Source organism: Gadus chalcogrammus, chromosome 19 (genome assembly GCF_026213295.1).
Source record: "Gadus chalcogrammus isolate NIFS_2021 chromosome 19, NIFS_Gcha_1.0, whole genome shotgun sequence".
Lineage (NCBI taxonomy): Eukaryota > Metazoa > Chordata > Actinopteri > Gadiformes > Gadidae > Gadus > Gadus chalcogrammus.
In genome coordinates, this window is record NC_079430.1 from 10025464 (window position 1) to 10047124 (window position 21661).

At 41.5% G+C, this 21661-nt stretch overlaps 1 protein-coding gene across 1 annotated transcript; it reads left to right on the plus strand.

The window, feature by feature from the left end:
- Positions 1-8912: 8912 nt before the first annotated feature.
- Positions 8913-20868, plus strand: LOC130372604 (kinesin-like protein KIF2A). The gene is made up of 21 exons (XM_056578706.1): positions 8913-9035; positions 9960-10054; positions 10814-10936; positions 11327-11381; positions 11761-11880; positions 13035-13135; positions 13229-13324; positions 13547-13601; positions 13955-14117; positions 14491-14581; positions 14797-14860; positions 14969-15060; positions 15437-15579; positions 15959-16163; positions 16465-16575; positions 16665-16732; positions 17031-17141; positions 17482-17626; positions 18257-18358; positions 18773-18908; positions 19708-20868. Exons 1-21 carry the CDS (start codon positions 8975-8977, stop codon positions 19797-19799), a joined length of 2229 nt encoding a protein of 742 aa, XP_056434681.1. The 5' UTR covers positions 8913-8974; the 3' UTR covers positions 19800-20868.
- The last annotated feature ends 793 nt before the right edge of the window (positions 20869-21661 follow it).

Here is a 21661-nt window from a genome sequence, read left to right on the forward strand (position 1 = left end):
GGGGTAACACTGTCGTTTTTCATTGGCCGTCATCAAAAAAAACATAATGGGTAACACTGTCGTTTTTTATCACAAAAAACATAAGGGGTATCACTGTCGTTTTTTATCGGCCGTCATCAAAAAAAACATAAGGGGAAACACTGTCGTTTTTTATCGGCCGTCATCAAAAAAAACGCAAGGGGTAACACTGTCGTTTTTATTGGCCGTCATCAAAAAAAACATGAGGGGTAACACTGTCGTTTTTTATCCAAAAAAACATAAGGGGTAACACTGTCGTTTTTTATCGGCCGTCATCAAAAAAAACATAAGGGGTAACACTGTCGTTTTTTATCAAAAAAAACATAAGGGGTATCACTGTCGTTTTTTATCGGCCGTCATCAAAAAAAACATAAGGGGTAACACTGTTGTTTTTTATCGGCCGTCATCAAAAAAAACATAAGGGGTAACACTGTTGTTTTTTATTGGCCGTCATCCAAAAAAAACATAAGGGGTAACACGGTCGTTTTTTATCGGCCGTCATCAAAAAAAACATAAGGGGTAACACTGTCGTTTTTTATTGGCCATCATCAAAAAAAACATAAGGGGTAACACTGTCGTTTTTTATCGGCCGTCATCAAAAAAAACATAAGGGGTAACACTGTCGTTTTTTATCACAAAAAACATAAGGGGTAACACTGTCGTCTTTTGTCGGCCGTCATCAAAAAAAACACAAGGGGTAACACTGTCGTTTTTTATCAAAAAAAACACAAGGGGTATCACTGTCGTTTTTTATCGGCCGTCATCAAAAAAAACATAAGGGGTAACACTGTCGTTTTTTATCGGCCGTCATCAAAATAAAACATAAGGGGTAACACTGTCGTTTTTTATCAAAAAAAACATAAGGGGTAACACTGTCGTTTTTTATCAAAAAAAACATAAGGGGTAACACTGTCGTTTTTTATCGGCCGTCATCAAAAAAAATATAAGGGGTAACACTGTCGTTTTTCATTGGCCGTCATCAAAAAAAACATAATGGGTAACACTGTCGTTTTTTATCACAAAAAACATAAGGGGTATCACTGTCGTTTTTTATCGGCCGTCATCAAAAAAAACATAAGGGGAAACACTGTCGTTTTTTATCGGCCGTCATCAAAAAAAACGCAAGGGGTAACACTGTCGTTTTTATTGGCCGTCATCAAAAAAAACATGAGGGGTAACACTGTCGTTTTTTATCCAAAAAAACATAAGGGGTAACACTGTCGTTTTTTATCGGCCGTCATCAAAAAAAACATAAGGGGTAACACTGTCGTTTTTTATCAAAAAAAACATAAGGGGTATCACTGTCGTTTTTTATCGGCCGTCATCAAAATAAAACATAAGGGGTAACACTGTCGTTTTTTATCAAAAAAAACATAAGGGGTAACACTGTCGTTTTTTATCGGCCGTCATCAAAAAAAACATAAGGGGTAACACTGTCGTTTTTTATCCAAAAAAACATAAGGGGTAACACTGTCGTTTTTTATCGGCCGTCATCAAAAAAAACATAAGGGGTCACACTGTCGTTTTTTATCGGCCGTCATCAAAAAAAACATAGGGGGTAACACTGTCGTTTTTTATTGGCCATCATCAAAAAAAACATAAGGGGTAACACTGTCGTTTTTTATCACAAAAAACATAAGGGGTAACACTGTCGTTTTTTGTCGGCCGTCATCAAAAAAAACATAAGGGTTACCCCTTATGTTTTTTATCGGCCGTCATCAAAATAAAACATACGGGGTAACACTGTCGTTTTTTATCGGCCATCATCAAAAAAAACATAAGGGGTAACACTGTCGTTTTTTATCGGCCGTCATCAAAAAAAACATAAGGGGTAACACTGTCGTTTTTTATCGGCCGTCATCAAAAAAAACATAAGGGGTAACACTGTCGTTTTTTATCAAAAAAAACATAAGGGGTAACACTGTCGTTTTTTATCGGCCGTCATCAAAAAAAACATAAGGGGTAACACTGTCGTTTTTTATCACAAAAACATAAGGGGTAACACTGTCGTTTTTTGTCGGCCGTCATCAAAAAAAACATAAGGGGTAACACTGTCGTTTTTTATCAAAAAAAACATAAGGGGTAACACTGTCGTTTTTTTATGGGCCGTCATCAAATAAATAATAAGATCTGACATTGTCATTTTTTATCAAAGATCCGGCGGCTTAGCTCAGGAGGTAGAGCAGTTGTCTTGATACTGAGAGGTTGCATGTTCGATCCCCAGCTCCTCCTAGCTGGGCAATTATAGTACAATTAAAAACATAAGGGGTAACACTGTTGTTTTTTATTCCCAGTCATCCTATAAAACGTAAGGGGTAACACTGTTGTTGTTTTATTGCCTGTCAACAAAAAAAACATAAGGGGTAACACTGTCGTTTTTATCGGCCGTCATCAAAAAAAACATAAGGGGTAACACTGTCGTTTTTTATCAAAAAAAACATAAGGGGTGACACTGTCGTTTTTTATTGGCCGTCATCAAAAAATACGTAAGGGGTAACACTGTCGTTTTTTATCGGCCGTCATCAAAAAAAACATAAGGGGTAACACTGTCGTTTTTTATCGGCCGTCATCAAAAAAAACATAAGGGGTAACACTGTCGTTTTTTATCGGCCGTCATCAAAAAAAACATAAGGGGTAACACTGTCGTTTTTTATCAAAAAAAACATAAGGGATAACACTGTCGTTTTTTATTGGCCGTCATCAAAACAAACATAAGGGGTAACACTGTCGTTTTTTATCGGCCGTCATCAAAAAAAACATAAGGGGTAATACTGTCGTTTTTTTCAAATAAAACGTAAGGGGTAACACTGTCGTTTTTTATTGCCCGTCATCAAATAAAACGTAAGGGGTAACACTGTCGTTTTTTATTCCCAGTCATCAAATAAAACGTAAGGGGTAACACTGTCGTTTTTTTATTGCCCGTCATCAAATAAAACGTAAGGGGTAAGACTGTTGTTTTTTATCAAATAAAACATAAGGGGTAACACTGTCGTTTTTTTCTCAAATAAAACATAAGGGGTAACACTGTCTTTTTTTATCGGCCGTCATCAAAAAAAACATTAGGGGTAACACTGTCGTTTTTTTATTGCCCGTCATCAAATAAAACGTAAGGGGTATCACTGTCGTTTTTTACCAAATAAAACATAAGGGGTAACACTGTCGTTTTTTATTGGCCGTCATCAAAAAAAACATAAGGGGTAACACTGTCGTTTTTTATTGGCCGTCATCAAAAAAAACATAAGGGGTAACACTGTCGTTTTTTATCGGCCGTCATCAAAAAAAACATAAGGGGTAACACTGTCGTTTTTTATTGGCCGTCATCAAAAAAAACATAAGGGGTAACACTGTCACAACACCCACCCCTTGTCGGTGATTGGTTGGAATACTATTTATTTGGTTTTGAGTGGTTGGTAGTACCATTTGTTTTTGTGTGCGATCTCAGAGCATAGGCTGCCTACAGAGACACGTTTTTTTGACGGCCTGCTTATGGGGCAGGCAGCTAGCGGATCGTGAGGAAAGATCAGATGAATGTGATTATTTATGTTTCGGCCTAGATTCGCTGATACAACCTCTAGAACATAACATACTGTCGTTTTTGTTGGCCATCATCAAATAAAACTTAAGGGGTAACACTGTCTTTTTTTTTTCAAATAAAACATAAGGGGTAACACTGTCGTTTTTAATTGGCCGTCATCACATAAAACGTAAGGGGTAACGATGTCGTTTTTTATCATATAAAACATAAGGGGTGACTTTATCATCGTTATATTTTATTTATAAGGGCCATTAGAACTGCATTATTACATTTCACTCTGATGACCTACAAATGTTAATGATTAATTTGACGATGGCTTGTGACTTAAAGACGTGCATGAGAAGTAACGTCCAATCAAAGCCCCCATCCAAGGTGACAGAATTTCTCCTTTTGTTTTGTCTCCTAGCAACAAGGGCCCTCTGGCAGTTGATTGGTCCTAAATAATTATAGAAATGGCTTTTTATATAGTCTCAGTGAGACCCTTTAATATGAATAGATTCAATTGAATTTTTTTTAAATTCTCCATTACTCTTTTTTTTTTACATCGTATTAGGTCTTGTATTATCAGGATTGTGTTATTTCATTTTGCACACTTTTTTTAAAATAAATAGTTATTGTATTTAGCTATAATTAGATCTTTCCTCCTTTAAATAATCATTGTATCGGCTCCCCAGTGCACCTACTGTATGGGGATACACACTTTAGATATAGTCTTATTCATGGCTGGGGTCCATAATTCAATCCTAATTAAAAGAAAATCCTCCAGAGATGCTGACTTGAGCAGTCTTTCTCAACTCACCCAGAACTGATGATTAATAGGCTGATGGAATTGTACTTCAATAATAATTTCACTCATTACAGCATTAAAAAGAAGAGATCTGAATTCTTTGTTTAAAGAACTTAAATTTAAATTGCATTTAGAATTACCACACAGCCTGGTTTTGCAATAATACCTTGCCAGGGACAATGTAAAATATTTCCTTTGGGATTATTTAATTCATTCATCATTATATTATGCTTAAATGATTAGTTTACATAGTGGAATTGAAACTCTATAATTGATCAGTGATAGCAAGCAAAATTATGATTGACAAGTTAGGAAAAAACTATATATTTACGACAGCATTTTATTATAAAGCGGACGTCCTTAGCCACAGATTTATGATATCTGTATATAAACTTGTTGTTAAAGAAGAAAAGTATAAATACTCACTTTTTCTTTCCTTTCAATCTCAACATTCTCTACTCTGATCGCTTTCAGTGGTCCTTTAACAATATAAACATTCAGTGCACACAAATAGAGGTTAAATTACCTCAAAGATCATAGTGGTACTACAAGAATATGCACACACACACACACAAACACACACACACACACACACACACACACACACACACACACACACACACACACACACACACACACACACACACACACACACACACACACACACACACACACACAAACACACACGTACATACATGTACTCACTCACTAACTCGCCATGCACACTAGCTATGCACACCAACATACATACAAACAAACAAATACACAACCACACGCGACCACATGCATCAATTTATAGCCACTCACATACACACAATCTTGCCTCACTCACTCCTTCACTCACTCACTCACTCATGCAAACTGGCTACATACCAACAAACAAACAAATGCACACACACACACACACACACACACACACACACACACACACACACACACACACACACACACACACACACACACACACACACATTATGAATGTATGGGGCTACAGGGTTGGTGTGTGTCCTTGTGGCCTTTGGCGTGGTCCTGTGGGACGTGGCATTGACGTACCTGCAGGCAGTCATTAGGAGCCTGCCTCCTGGCCAGGCATCGACCTCCTGTTCCAGAACCAGGGGAGCAATGGACGTCTAGACCCTAGAGTCTAGACTGTACAGGTTGGTCCAGACGCCCCGGTGAGGGGCAGTGGGGGGGCCGTGGTGTGCTGGCTACACTAATCTGTTGTTTACTATCCATGTTGTGTATTTGTTGTTCTGTGGTTGTTTACTATATATGTTGTTGTGTTGTTGTTTCCCATGCATTTAGTTATGTTGTTGTTATTTGGTTGTTTCCTATATGTGTTGTTGTCTTGTTGTTTACTATTTGTGTTTTTTTTATGTTGTTGTGTGGTTGTTTACTAAATATGTTGTTGTCTTGTTGTTTCCAATGTATTTAGTTATAGTGTTGTAATATGGTCGTTTACTATATGTGTTATAATGTTGTTGTTTCATAGGTATTTTGTTATGTGATTCTTTACTATGCCATTTTATTTATTTATGTGTCTTTAAAGGTCTTTGCAGCCTTATTTTCCTAATTTCTTCACTCATCCATCTACTGAGAGGGAGAGTTTTGTTGTTTATGTCGTTGCTTTGTCCTTGCACTGCTCTACTGTCTACTCCTCCATAATTCTTATTGCACTGTAAGTGCGCTTAAACAATAAGGGTACTTGTAGAACTTGGCTGTTTATTTACTATACTGTAAAGCCCCTACAAATAAATATATGTTAATCACTAAAGAAGAGAAAGAGGTGATGTTCTCAAAAGAAGAGAGAAGGCGAAGTGGTGTACACTTATTGGACATGTTGATGCCCCATTGATCTCCATCTCTGAAAGCCATTTGACGTAACCCTGTTCACATCAAAATTGCTTTTAATTTTTTAACACCATACAGGATACTGCATGCCTGTAGACACAATTGAAAAGCGTGGGTGTGTGTGTCCCGCATGAGAAAAACAATATTTATCAAAACATTGCAAATAAACGCTTTATTGTACATTCGTCTTGACTTGTTTGTTAGCACCTCCTACAGGACGGGAACCGCAGCTACAACTAGCCTATAGCACATTAAAGGTGTTTGCCAATTTGACACAGAAATGAAGACAAAGAGCGAAACAAATGCACTTGACTGGGGGCTATCCTAAAGACTATTTAAGTTTAAGTTTATGCGTTGAATCCCGGTAGCTTTGTAGGCCTGTTGGTGAGCTTAGCTTTAATATTGCACAAGGCAGGGTGCTGCATGCTGACTAATTGTCCCCACCACATTGTGCCGGGAAGCGTAAAGCAATGTTTCAATAAGGCTAGTTCTCGGAAACAGAAGACGAGTATGAGACATTGATGACCGCTTCCTATTTAGAGCAGGGGCCTCGGAAAAGGAAGTTGTCATCAAAGTCTCACATCCTCGCTCCTTATATTTAACGCATGCCCTAAAACCACTGGGTGTCCCGCTCTGCTGGCGGTGGATCCCCACTGAGTCATGGTGATTCATCACATCAGGAGCCAGATATCCAATATCGTAGTGCACACAGTTGTGTTTAATACAATACAATTGTGTGCAAAAGGGTCTACAACCCAAGATCCAGTAACAATAATCCTTGCTGTAAACCCCAATGACTAACGTTACTGTTATGTTGTGTATAATTGCGGGTATTTTGTATCTAGAAGCATGCCTATATAGGAGGGAGTTTTACTAAGGATATTATAAAGATTAATGATGATTACATCGGTAAAAATAATCAGATCTCATGTATTTTTTATGTGTTAGCATATGACACAATCTATTTTAGCATTTGCCAGCATAACTATCTGAAGACCTCAGCCCTTGATGTTTAAAGGAATAGCTCGGGGTCCCTATCAACACCAGTTATTGGATTCAAATAAGTAAAACGTTTTAACATTTTAAATCGACATAGACATCTTACCATGGCCCAATGAGCATCTGAAGCGCGAGTGACTGTTTTTCTACATTGATGGAATTGTGTGTGACAGTCTTTGAATAAATTTGAAGCAGACTTCATTATCAATGAACTGAAACAATGGAAATCACACTGCTTAAGGTGGACATTTCAATCCCGCGATCTGACCTTCTAGTATATAGCATTACATTTTTCAAAGGCTAAAGATTGAAAAGGATTGCTGCAACCACCTTTTATTGAAATTAATTAGCATAAACATTAACACACAAAGTGGTTTTGTGTATAATGCCTGGCAATGTGTTTGGCAGTCCATCCCCCAATAACTCTCTGTTCTGGGCTGGCTCCTCTCTCTGATGGGGTTATGTTCTGAATAAACCTACTGTTTATTGACTGTTTGCTTTGTATAATACGTAACAAAGCATATAGATCATGTCTCACTAGGACCAACACACACACACACACACACACACACACACACACACACACACACACACACACACACACACACACACACACACACACACACACACACACACACACACACACACACACACACACACAAAGAATGGGAAGGCTATAGATTACTAAACTGTAAGTGCCAGTGACTCCCAAGGGCAATGTTTGAGGTCCAGTGAACAGGACTAAGGGCCTCGTTCTTGCCAGCCACCCTTTCCGTACTAAATCTGCTCCACTGCCTCTTGGGCAGAATCACAATCAGTAAAATCAGCCTTTTGAATTTACTGCCATCTATGTCTTAGCCTATAACATAGAATCATCTCGCTTCCTGTTGTTTGGTGGTTTAGCTATTCCAGATGTGGCACACACACACACACACACACACACACACACACACACACACACACACACACACACACACACACACACACACACACACACACACACAGTATGTGTGGAAGAAAGTTGAATCCAATAAAAGGCACCAAGATGACTAATCATTTCGTATTAAGTATCGACTTCATTCATGATAGTAAATGACGGTACTGGAGTTCGGGACTCGGTTGATGGTTGCAACCATCAACCGAGAACCGTGGTTATGGTTCTCTAGTGCCATCGTCTGTCATTAGAAGGTAACTACAACAAACATATCCCTCATATTGTACAGTGTTTGTGTTGTCATGCCTAAATTAATAGGAATTATTAAAATACCTTCGATTTATTTGTTAGTAAAATAAAAAAGAGAAAAGCTAAACCAAGCTTTGGCCTATAATTGTTTGTAATATTCAACCAATTAAAAAGCATTTATTATTATTATTATTATCTAACTACTTATTATCTATAAGTAAGTCATTTACAATACAGATATTTTCATTTGTTAGAATAACTAATATATCCTGCTTTGGAAAAGCAATAACTTGTGTAGGCTTTTAATGTATATGTTTAGAGCCAATAAACGACATTCATGTTTACTTTCTTGATCATTATGTGAACAAACATGAAACCGTTATTCTGATGGACATATGAGGAATATGCGATCATCAATAATACCCGAATAACCTTTACAGTTTAGAGAAAAACTCTTTGGGCGAGTCTCTAGCGCATGCGCTCTCCCGTCCCTCGCTCCCGCTCACACTGACCTACCAGTTTCTGCAGCGCAACTTGAAGGAAACCGGGGCTCTAGCAGGAACACGCCCAGTGGCTCAATACTGGAATAAATCACATCGGCATGGCCGCTATTTTTGGGAAGATAATATTTGGCATTTATGTGGACATCAAAAGAAGCGATGGTAGGTACACTACGCCTTCAACTAGGCCCAGTGAAAATCACGGAGCAAACCCATATTCTAAGAGAAAATCGTGGATGTCTCCAGGCACAAGCTCCACCATCATCTTTGTTGCTGCCTGCGCCTTGGCCAACACCGCCGCCGATTTGGGGAGGATCGCTTGGGGTTCGGAACGAGACGATTCCTCAGGATAAACCTCGCGTCTTTACAATGGCTACAGTCACTCGGGTTGACTATAATTGACTGTCAACCACCGAGACGTGACTTACAATTTCATTCACCACCTGTGCGGTAGTCTGGCCAAATAGGTCGGCTGTATTTTATTATCCCCCTCCACCCCACGCCATCCCTAGAGGACATGATCTTGGTCCCTAAGCCAACGTGACCGGCGTTATGTATAACTTTAAACCCCTGAGGAAAATAGTACATAGATGGCATTCAGGGATTCAGCCTGTTCGATGATTTTTCGTTTAAAGTGGCCTATTGGATCGGTAACCACCATGCATGCGTGTCCTGTCACTTGAGTGCAATTACTTAAATCCTCAAACCGCAAATGAAAGATGCTGCTATATTTAGGTTACTGAAGCTATTTCATGACACAAGCTGTGCCAGCTGCACAGTACAGTAGAACCATTAATTTCCGCCCAGAAATAGGCCATTTGGCATTTCGGCGTCACGCTATGACCATACACTTCTGCCTGTGTCAAAGTGGTACGATAGTCACTGAACCAACAGCTGGATTGGAAGAAAAACGACGAAATAAGGTTTTGCCACGGGAGTGAACGGGTTGTGATTCGATGCGCACGATCAAAGGGTAGATCATTAGCATACTACGAGTGTCTGGGTCCGCTTCGATCATGCAGCAGCGAACACGCCTTGTAGCTCCATCATCTGGTGCCTGCTGTCTGCTTCTCTCCTCCACCACAGGCAGAATACACCATGCGATGGTCACGGCTCTCAACGAGGAGAACGAGAGCGTGACAGTGGAATGGTTGGAGAATGGAGACACCAAAGGGAAAGAGGTGGGACTGAGGAAGAAGAGGGAGCTAAATAATGAAATAAGGGTTGTGCCTTTTGTACACACGTTGTCAATTGGGATTGGATTTCAATCTATCAGACACTGTTTCACCTTGGAATTTAGGTTTCCAGTTCATAATTCAAATCCAGACATGCTGTAGTTCCAGGCATATGAAGCTATACAGCAATATAGCTATATTGTAATAGCCTTTCAGTGAAACGTACCGTACTGACCATACATACATACTCATGAATAGCTGCTCTTGACTAGCTTTCATCTGATTGGCGGAGCCTGTAGAAAGATACCTGTCATAGCCTGGGTGTTTGAGCAGAATGTGAATACCAAGCTCTCAAGCTGTAGCTCATCCATTAGTAATACATGACAGCCACATAGTAACTCAGGATCATAACAATACAGTATTACCGGAAAAAAGTGTCAGGTAAAAGGACGTCGACTGTGCACCTTTATTTAGCATTGAGCATAATGATTTTCAGTGAGTTCAGATACAGGTCATTTAGGTGTATGAAGGGTATGTAAAGAGGATCTTGCTCCAGCATGCCTACAGGTAAGCTTGATACATAAATATATTTAAATATCAGTTCAGAATACGTAGAAACATGTCTCATGACTGTGAAACCAAATCGCCCCTCTGGGACAATCAAAGACATATTCTCTACTCTACTCATTTCCTTTCAGCCGAGGATATCTATGATTCGCTGGGTGCAGTACCAGGGTGGACTAACGTTGGTCCTTGTGCCCTCAGATTGACCTGGAGAGCGTTTTCGCTCTCAATCCACATTTTGCACCTGAGGAGGAGGTGCCACTGAGTCCAGAGACTCCACCTTCCTCCACCTCTACTGCTGCCAAAGCCACCAAGCTGCCCAAGGTCTCATACACCTCCCTATGCACCTCCCGTAACACCGTCATCACCTGACACCATTACCCCCATCATCTGTCGTATTTCTGCTAGATATTGTTAATGGACGGACGCAGGTTTACATTTATAATTGTGACGATTACTCAAAATGAACTTGAATAGGAATAGGAATGCCTAACAAATACTTTGAAAGCTTCATTGATTGGTTGGTTGTAAGATCACACACTTATGGTAAATATAGAGTTGCCGGTCAATGAAATGCGTCATTACGTTTCATGGCAGAGTATCAACAAACCTCTCAACTCGGGTCCATGTCAACCAGCCTTAATTTCAGTGTGATGATTGTTGTTCTAGCTAAGAGCGATTCTAACAAATCGGTTTGTTGTCCCGATCTTCCAGAGTCGACGGACAATCGTTCCACCCAAGACTGAGAACCCAATGCGAGAGAACAGAGGTAGGCCCTCTGACACACCCACCATCTCCCAGAGATCTGCTGGCCTACAACCCAACACCCCCCTCCCGAGATTATTATAGTGCTCTTATCTGATAGTAAAATAGTGTTTTAATAACATGCATATGGATAATGGTCCTGCTAAGAAGGGCTAACCCTGCCACGCATAATATGTTATTTGTCTGTTAGAAGCAGTTAATAATGCCATTCATTTCATTTAAAGTAAACTGTGTGTGTGTGTGTGTGTGTGTGTGTGTGTGTGTGTGTGTGTGTGTGTGTGTGTGTGTGTGTGTGTGTGTGTGTGTGTGTGTGTGTGTGTGTGTGTGTGTGTGTGTGTGTGTGTGTGTGTTTTAACCTGACCTGTCCCCCCCCCCGCCTCCAGCTGCATCGGTGGGCACCACCCGGGCCCGGCCCAGCCACCAGGTCCCGCCCAGCGAGCCCCCCCCGCCCGCCATCCAGCCCCCGCCCACACAGGCACAGACCCTGCTGCAGCAGCAGATGGGTAAACACAGAGACACACACACAGAGACACCCCATAATCACATGGGAACTATCACCGTAGTAGCAGCAGAACCACGGAACAGCAGGACAGCACATACAGCTGCACATAGAAGGACTTAGAACGACACACAGTAACATGTAGACGCTGTTATAAGACCACACACAGTAACATGCGTAGACAGACACTGTTATAAGACCACACAGAACTACACACAGTAACATGTAGACACTGTTCTAAGACCACACACAGTAAACATGCGTAGACTATTTTATGTCACTTCTTGCGGAACTACATTCATTAACATACGTAGACAGACACTGTTATAGAGCTCCACACAGAACTACACACAGTAACAAACGTAGACAGACTGTGTAATAGAACTACACACAGAACTACACACAGTAATACACGTAGACACTTACAAAAGTACGCAAAGAACTAGACACAGTAAAATATGTAGACAGTGGTATAAAACCACACAGAGGAACATACTTAGGCACTGGGCAGAGCCAAGATGGCGCCGAGGCCCGACGCGCTGGATGTGTGGCTGTTTACCAGTCACCAGTGACCTCATGCCTCCCGGGCCATATTGTGCTGGCGAGGCTGAAAGGCCCTTTGAGTCGGCCACAGGCTCAGCTTTTATCACTGCACGAGTTCTCCCCGTTAAGGAAAGCCTTCGGATTGAGCGTTGAATATAAAGAACTAACACACTTTTTTTTTTATATAAAACAAAATCGAGACTTAAACCAAGCTGTTAGATTGTGAGGATTTTTTTCTTTCTTTTCTCTTTCTTTTTCACTCTTCCTCGGTCTGTCACACACTTTTTTATCTCTCTCCACTCTCTCCCTATCTCCCACTCCTCTCTCTCTCACCCACTATATCTCTCTCTCTCAACCCTCCCTCCCTCCCTCCCCTCTCTTACCCCCGCCCCCTATCCCTCTCCTCTCTCTCCCCCCTTCCTGCTCTTTCTCTCCCCCTCCCTGACCCTATCTCCCCCTCACTCCCTCTCTACCTCTCTCTCTCTCTCTCTCTCTCTCTCTCTCTCTCTCTCTCTCTCTCTCTCTCTCTCTCTCTCTCTCTATCTCTCTCTCTCTCTCTCTCTCTCTCTCTCTCTCTCTCTCTCTCTCTCTCTCTCTCTCTCTCTCTCTCTCTAGCGCGGAGAAAGTCCAACTGTGTGAAGGAGGTGGAGAAGCTGCAGGAGAAGAGGGAGAAAAGGAGACTCCAGCAACAGGAACTCAGAGAGAAGAAAGCACAAGTGAGACTCGGATCTGCTTTATGTCGTTCATGTTCTCAGAGAACACTGCTCTGATGGGTTGCATTTCTTTTGTATTGTTGTCTGTCTTTGCAGGAGGTGGATGCCACTCTACCCAACTATGAGATCATGTGTATGATCAGGGACTTCAGGGCCAGTCTGGACTACAGGCCACTAAACACCACTGATCTGGTATGTCCTGTTCAACACAGCAGATTGATAGGGAAGGAATTCACCAGAATAGCCCAGTCTACAAAGCAATCGAATTAAGACTTTTGAGAGCTTTAGAGTGATTCCTATGGTGGTTAAAAGAGCATACCATTTAGGCCCAATCGAGAAGAAGGGGTAAGGGGTAGAAATGGGATTGGGCCTTAAAGTCTGTCTGCACTACAACTGTGTGTTTTGATGTTCCAGATAGAGGAGCACAGGATCTGTGTCTGTGTACGAGCACGCCCCCTCAATAAAAAAGGTTGGAAACACTTTATTACACTATTCAAGCAACATCATGTTAACTATAAACACCCTTATTATAACACTAATTATTAAAGGGGTCATTTTTTATCGTCAGCTAGAAAACCAACCCTTTAGTGACATCCCAAGTGGGAGTATCCATCTATCTGAGTGATGAATAGATCGGCCTACCAGTTGGTACGGCCCAGTGGGCCGGCTGGTCTATTAATCATACATCTGGGTGCCATCACACTCCCACTAGGGGTGTCACCAATGGAAAGATGCTGCTATGTTTAGGCTGGGTTGGGATGACCAATCATCATCAAACCTGGTGATATGAAAACATTGTCTCCATTCTCTCTCCTTGTTCAGAGCTGACCACAAAGGACCTGGACGTGATCACCGTCCCCAGCAAGGACGTGGTGATGGTCCACGAGCCCAAGCAGAAGGTGGACCTGACCCGCTACCTGGAGAACCAGACCTTCCGCTTCGACTACGCCTTCGACGACAGCACCACCAACGAGATGGTCTACAGGTATAGCACGGGCAGCAGGACCCCCGGCCTTTTTTACAGAAATGTAATCAAGGTGTACTGTTGCTGTCAAATAAATTAAAATAAACTAGCATTCATATTTGATTTAAAGTGCAATGTCCCAGGATATGAGCCACCTTCAGATAGATACATTGTACATTATTTATTTAATGTACATTTTTGTGAAAACACATATTTTCAATATTTATCATTTTTATATTTGATTTCCTAACTGAATTTTAGTTTTTTTCTATATTTTAGCTGTGACAGTAGTAATTTAACATTTCTCTGGTGATCAATAAAATAAGCGGACTCTGAACCCAAATTCTAATGGATCTGAATCTGCAGTCAAAATGGTTCTCACATGGGTCCCCAGGTTCACTGCTCGTCCTCTGGTTGAGACTATATTTGAAAGGGGGATGGCCACCTGTTTTGCGTACGGACAAACTGGAAGTGGAAAAACACACGTGAGTGTAATATATTTATATACAGATGTGTATGTGTGACAGGTAAAGTATAAATGCTTAACATAAATATACATTTAAGATAGATATCAATTTAATGTTAGATATATTTCGGGAGGGGATTTTAGGGTTGCATTTGATCCAACACACACTTGGAATATTAGAAGTTCTGCATTCTGCTTCATTTTCAAGTTGTTTGTATGGGTCTCTCATTTCAGACTATGGGTGGGGACTTCTCTGGAAAGAACCAGGACTGCTCTAAAGGGATTTACGCCCTTGCAGGTCTGTATTCTACCTACTTCTACTACTGCATTGGTTCACAGTACGTTTCAGTGGCCGTCAGCCAAGTTCAGATGCGTTAATCCTAAACCTCTTCTTTCCTTCTTTCAGCCCGAGAAGTGTTTGTCATGTTAGGGAAACCAAACTACAAGAAACTTGACCTTCAGGTCTTCGCCACATTTTTCGAGATTTACAGCGGAAAGGCAAGTGCTGGAAATTGGCCCATCTATTGATGTTATGAATGATGTTTTTACATTATGAATTTCATAATTCATTGTGTTTTTACACTATGAATTATGAAAGGTTTCTGTGTTAATCATCATACTCTTTTCATTATGGTTCATTCTGTAATGTAATAAGATTACATTCTGTAATCTTTTTTGCTTTTTACTACATTAGTATGAGGAACTTCTTTACTCCTTGTTAGGTTATAACTGAATGATCTAACTTAAAGGTTAGTGAAGGCTAATGAAGGTTCTAAATGAAGGTTTTAACTGCAATGTTATGAATGATTGTTCTAACAGTGAGGGCTATGTATATATGTGTGTGTGTGTGCGTGTGTGTGTTTGTGTGTTGCAGGTGTTTGACCTGCTGAACCGGAAGGCCAAGCTGCGGGTGCTGGAGGACGGTAAGCAGCAGGTGCAGGTGGTGGGGCTGCAGGAGAAGGAGGTCAAGTGCACAGAAGACGTCCTCAGACTCATAGAGGTCGGGAACAGCTGCAGGTAAACGGCTAGGGGAGGAAGGAAACACATGATACCTCATACACACCCGGTGGTACACACACACCTGGTGGTAAATACTGCTGTTCAACGTGTGAATACATAGAAAGCGTTTTAAAGCTGCAGCAGGTGAAAAACATTCCCACCAGCATGTACTACCTGCCAGCAAGCTATAAGCTCCAAAAGCTAGGCTAGCGTTTAATCGGGTTCAGAAAGCTGATTGACAGCCAACGTTCTTTCTATTTGAGCTGCTCTGATTGGTTAGCAGAGGACCTCGCTGTGAAACTGGAATATCTCTGCAGCGATAGAAAACATTGACAGAATATTGTAGAATATAGCAAATATTTCTAGCCGTTTTAAAATGGACCCGTCTCTCTCCCAGGACCTCGGGACAGACCTCGGCCAACGCACACTCGTCCCGCAGCCACGCTGTGTTCCAGATCATTCTGCGGCGACGAGGCAAGATGCACGGCAAGTTCTCCCTCATCGACCTGGCGGGGAATGAGCGCGGCGCCGACACGTCCAGCGCTGACCGGCAGACCCGCCTGGAGGGCGCCGAGATCAACAAGAGCCTGCTGGCGCTCAAGGTATTTAAAGGGACAGTCACCCAAAATAAAAAAGTATATTTTTGTTGATTGATACGTGGTTATACGTCTATATATGATAAAATAACCCTTACCATAACCCTCAACGGGTGGAGCGCACCATATAGGCTCAGTCCTGTCCGCGGCCCTTGGCTGCATGTCCTCCCTTCTACCGCCCATACCTTCCTGTCTCTCATAAAGCAAAAAAATGCAAAAGAAAATACTGAAGTAATGTTTGGTGGTTTAGTTTTCCTTCTATCCCAATTGATGAATTAGTATTATCTTTTCATGTCTTTGAACAAAGGAGTGTATCCGCGCCCTGGGACGAAACAAACCACACACTCCGTTTAGAGCTAGCAAGCTAACGCAGGTCCTGAGGGACTCCTTCATCGGGGAGAACTCTAGAACATGCATGGTAGGTTGTAACCGTGGTGCTAACTCACTAATATTACCGTCAATACTACAGATGGAGGTTTAGTTCTAACGGGATTTTCTTCTTTCTAGATTGCAACGATTTCTCCTGGGATGGCCTCCTGTGAAAACACACTCAACACACTGAGATATGCTAACAGGTAAGACATGTTAATAACATCCTTAAACGTACTGAGATATGCTAACAAATAGAACATGTTAATGACATCCTTATGCACACAGAGATATGCTAACAGATTGGACATGTTAATAACATCCTTAAACGTACTGAGATATGCTAACAAATAGAACATGTGAATGACATCCTCATGCACACGGAGATATGCTAACAGATAGGACATGTTAATAACATCCCTATACAAACGGAGATATGGTAACAGATCATATCTTTATGTAACAATATTTAATGTTTACTATAATGTCCTCCGGTGTCTCCAGAGTGAAGGAGTTCGGGATCAGTCCCTCCGACATTCCCTTCGTCCAGAGCGGAGGAGGGGGTGGGCGTTCAGAGCTTTCCCCCACCTTTGAGTACGGAGACCTGGCCAACAGGTGACCTCTTCCTCTCTCACTCTGCACCCTCTCCACTGAGTGTGTCTTACAACGCCCAGCCACAATAGTCACCTATAACTAACTTGATCACCTACGTTCTGGTTCGCACTATTACAACGTTTTCGACCATGTTCATTAAAGAAACTATTGCAGGCACCGACAGAAGAACAACAATCTACGCCATTTTGTAACTGCAGCTAAAATAACATGTTTATTGAGAGGAGACAGCTGTAAAGTTATATTTTTTTGCCCGTCTCCACCAACCAGCCTGTGAACATTGTAGCATGCTCCGTTGTGTAGCGGCGTTGTTCTGACCCCCTCCCTCCGGCTGTGTGTCCAGGACCAAGGAGCTGTCTCTGGACGGCGAGGGGCTGATGGACAGCCCTCTGGGGGACCACCATGCCCAGCTGGAGGTCCTGGAGGCCCAGTGGGGCGTGGGCAGCTCCCCCCAGAGGGACGACCTCAAGCTGCTCTGTGAACAGAACGTAAGGCGCACACACACCTGGACGCACACACACACGCACACACATACACATGGACGCACACAGACATATTATGGACACACACATACACACACACACATACACACACATGGGCGCACACACACACATACAGACACACACATCCATGGACTTACACACACACACACACACACACACGGACACACACAAACAAAAATATGCACACATACGTATATGGACATACACAAACATGGACATAGACACACACACACACACAAATATACGCACACACATGGACATACAAAAACACACACACACACACACACACACACACACACACACATATGGATGGATGTAAACATACATGGACGTGCGCACACACACACTCGGAAATACACACACACATATGGAAGTACAAACACATGGACATATACACACAACGACCTACACATGCACCCATACACGCTCAGTTGCACACAAGTCATGAAAAGAAACATGCATGGAGGCACGCACACACACACGGCCAAATTATTGTGACTATTAAATAATTAGGAATGAGTAAAGAATAAAGATCGGTGTGTACTGACATGTGTGTACTTTAGTGTAACGAGGGTACTCACTGAGGCGCCCCCCGGGTGGTTGTGTGGTTCCCAGGTGGAGGAGGTGTCCCCACAGCTCTTCAGCTTCCATGAAGCCGTGTCCCAGCTGGTGGAGATGGAGGAGCAGGTCCTGGAGGACCACAGGGCCGTGTTCGGGGTACGCTCACAAACTAACCACCACTTCCAGCAGGCTGCCCAACCCGGGGGTCGGGAGCCCACTGGGGGCAGCCTGATGTGCATATGGGGTCGTGGGTTGACTGCTGACTCATAAGCTTTAGATATTTGATGAAACAACAGATACATAAATGTTTTCGATCTGTCTCATGAAGATCATTGGGATGGTCGCTTTGTGGCTGCGGACGTTGTTATTACAGGCTATTAAAATGATGTACGTTGATTTTATCCAAAGTGACTCGCAGACAAATGTATAGATCATCATTACTCTCACAGTAACAACTTCCCTCGGGATTAATGAAGTACTCTGAATCGAATGCACAGCTGTAATTCACAAACCGTCCACTGTGGGGCGCTGTTTTGCTCACAAAGGCCCTCCCCTTCTCCTCGCCTACAGGAGTCTATTCGCTGGCTGGAGGACGAGAAGGTGCTTCTGGAAATGACGGAGGAAGTGGACTATGACGTGGACACGTACGTCACCCAGCTGGAGCAGATCCTTGACCAGAAGATCGACATCCTCAGCGAGCTCAGAGGTGAGAAGGGGCACGACATGATTTCAGTTACTATTTAATCATTAGGCAGGTGCTTTTATCAGCCGCCACTTACATTGAAGACTGAGATACATGTTGTTAATGAGCAGGTAGGTGATAGGGCATCTTACTCACAAGGATGACTACAGGTCACGGCCGAGATACATGGGCAGGGGGACACTTCACTTAGGCAGGGCGGAGCAGAGTTTATTAACTGCTACACAGACTCCATCTTTGTAGCGTTTGGTTGCCTGCATTGCCAGTATCACCCCCACACAGTTGCAGCTGTACTGTGTGCATATTGGAACCCACTTCCTTTTGGCTGGGAGTCGAACACTCTGGATCACTACATCATCCTGCTGCCTCTTCTGTTAAAGCTCAGATGTTTTAAGAAGCCCTGGATATGATTAAACTAGTGAGGAAATGAAAGACGATAATTATAAGGGAAATAACTAGGGATAGGGATACTTGTTATGAAGTTATTAAGTGCTTAAAAGTCACAATGTGTAATATATTAAACCCCTCTAACTATACAACAGTGTTGTCCACTATGTAACAGGCTGGCTTTCAACTATGAGCTAGTTTAAATATTACACATTGCGACTTTAATTGAGAACTACACACGACAAACATTACTAACCCTAACTCTACTTGAGCACTTATATGTTCTGTCAAAGCGGGGGGTTAAGTTTAAACTTTATATGGGATTTCCCATAATAAATTCTTGACCCTCTTCCACTTTCTGTGTACGCAAAACCCCTGAGATTCCTTCTGACTCCTCTCCCTCTCTCCTCTCTCCCAGACAAAGTGAAGTCCTTCCGCTCCGCCCTTCAGGAGGAGGAGCTCGCCAGCAAGAAGATCCCCAGCATGGTCAAGAAGTGTCGTGCTCTATAGACACACACACGCGCATGCTTCTCCTCTGCCAACCGAATTATCGGAAAAGCCATTTTTCTTTGCAGTACTTGATTTGCGATTTTTTAGGTTACGATGTCATTCCTCATATTGTCAATGCAACCTGACGATTTTTTATTGTATTTATTGAGTATTTTACAAGCACTTTATGTTGAGAATTCCGAGCGAATTCATTTTTAAACTGGATAACTATAACATATTGTTATTTGTTATGTTTTGGTTGTAATCCCTTCAATGCTGAATGGTTTCTCAGTGTGCCGGAGCGCTTCTCACACACGTCATCTCACTTTGTTATTCCGACAGGATTTAAATCCACACTAAGCGTGATCTAAAAGGCATCAGTGTGTTTTAAAACCCGTTTTAAGATTCTGCGTTGTCATTTATTACTTTTGTGATCAATATTTCTTCTTATTTACCATCATCTCTATGAGACAGCCATTCATACGAAAATTCAATGGCAAAATGGTAAATAATGAGAGCAGCAGCAGCAACTGTAAAGTCTATTTGTTTTTATTCCACAGTACAGTCAATGATGAAGCAAGCTGTGGCCCAGGGTTAAGAAAAGAAAAAAAATGTAATCTGATTACATCAGATTATTTTACAGACATAAGGAACTAATATAAGTAGTAAAACAGATTACTCATACTCTGAAAGAAAGCAACACATGGACTAAGAGCCCCTCTTAAGAAGCATTGTTACTTATATTATAAAGTTGGCCCACATACAGTGCTCTTTCCAATGGTATTGAATGCTTTAAGAAGTGTAAAACAAAGGTTAATAAAGGTTCAGACCACCCACTTGGATTAAATGATACTGTGAATTTCTGATCTGAGAAGTTCTGTTTCTTTTTAAGCATCTGACTAAAGCGTGAAACGTTTTAATCAAAATACTCTGAACACTGCATATATCTAAAATATAAAGATTATTGCCACCATACATAGTTTGAAAACCATGCATTTTATTTTTCCATGTTGACAGTAGCCTAGTGAATATATAGGTTATCGATTCAGTTCCATGTACAAAACTAATTTTAGTATTTGAATCTGGAATAATTATTCCTATTTAGATTTAGACTGATCACATATCCAAGCCTTAAGTGGTAGAAACTACAGGTAATGTCACAAGCTTTTTAGCCGCACTAAACATTGGTGTATTCTAATGCACGCTTTGAACTAAAGATTATAAAGCTCTGACTTTTAGCACTATCAGCATGTTTAATAGTGGCAATAATTGTTATGATCTCAAATATAATAAGTACTATATTTTGCAGAATTTTCCCTCAAACACTGAATACATGAGGCCTTGACTCTACAGTTCAAGGTTGGACCAGTAAGATAATAATTTCCTATTAACCATGAGAACATTTATAATGCTTGGACAGGAATTTGATTAGTTATTGATATATACTTCACTGCACAGTTTAACGAGATTGATGAATGACGTGAGTTATCAGGTTTTTAATACCTTTAGTCCGGCCCTTTAATTTGTAAACAATCCACGTGAAAAAATGGATAAAAGGGCCAAGGTGGACATATACGGTTATTTGAAAATTGTCCTTTTCACCGCTAGATGGCATAATTTCCTCAAAAAGTGGCCAATCTTACTGATTCAACATCCAACACAAGTAACGCCTCCAATCTAAATGGCATGCAGGCTGGTTAAAGAAATAGTATCTGTCTGGGGCTTCAATTAAACATGCACCCAATTGCTGAAAGAGAACCCATTCTACATTAATTAGCAAAGGTTCTGTAAAATATTTCAGTTTGAAAAATAGTTCAGTCCATCATGCTATAAAATGTTTAGCAGTTGACCTTTGTAAAGACAGAGCAGAGGTCAAAAGTGAC

Coding starts and splice junctions, on each gene's coding strand:
- LOC130372604 (XM_056578706.1), top strand. CDS start 8,975: ATGGCCGCTATTTTTGGGAAGATAATATTTGGCATTTATGTGGACATC. Junction 13,602..13,954: donor ACGCCCCCTCAATAAAAAAG/GTTGGAAACACT, acceptor CTCCTTGTTCAG/AGCTGACCACAAAGGACCTG. Junction 17,142..17,481: donor TACGGAGACCTGGCCAACAG/GTGACCTCTTCC, acceptor CTGTGTGTCCAG/GACCAAGGAGCTGTCTCTGG.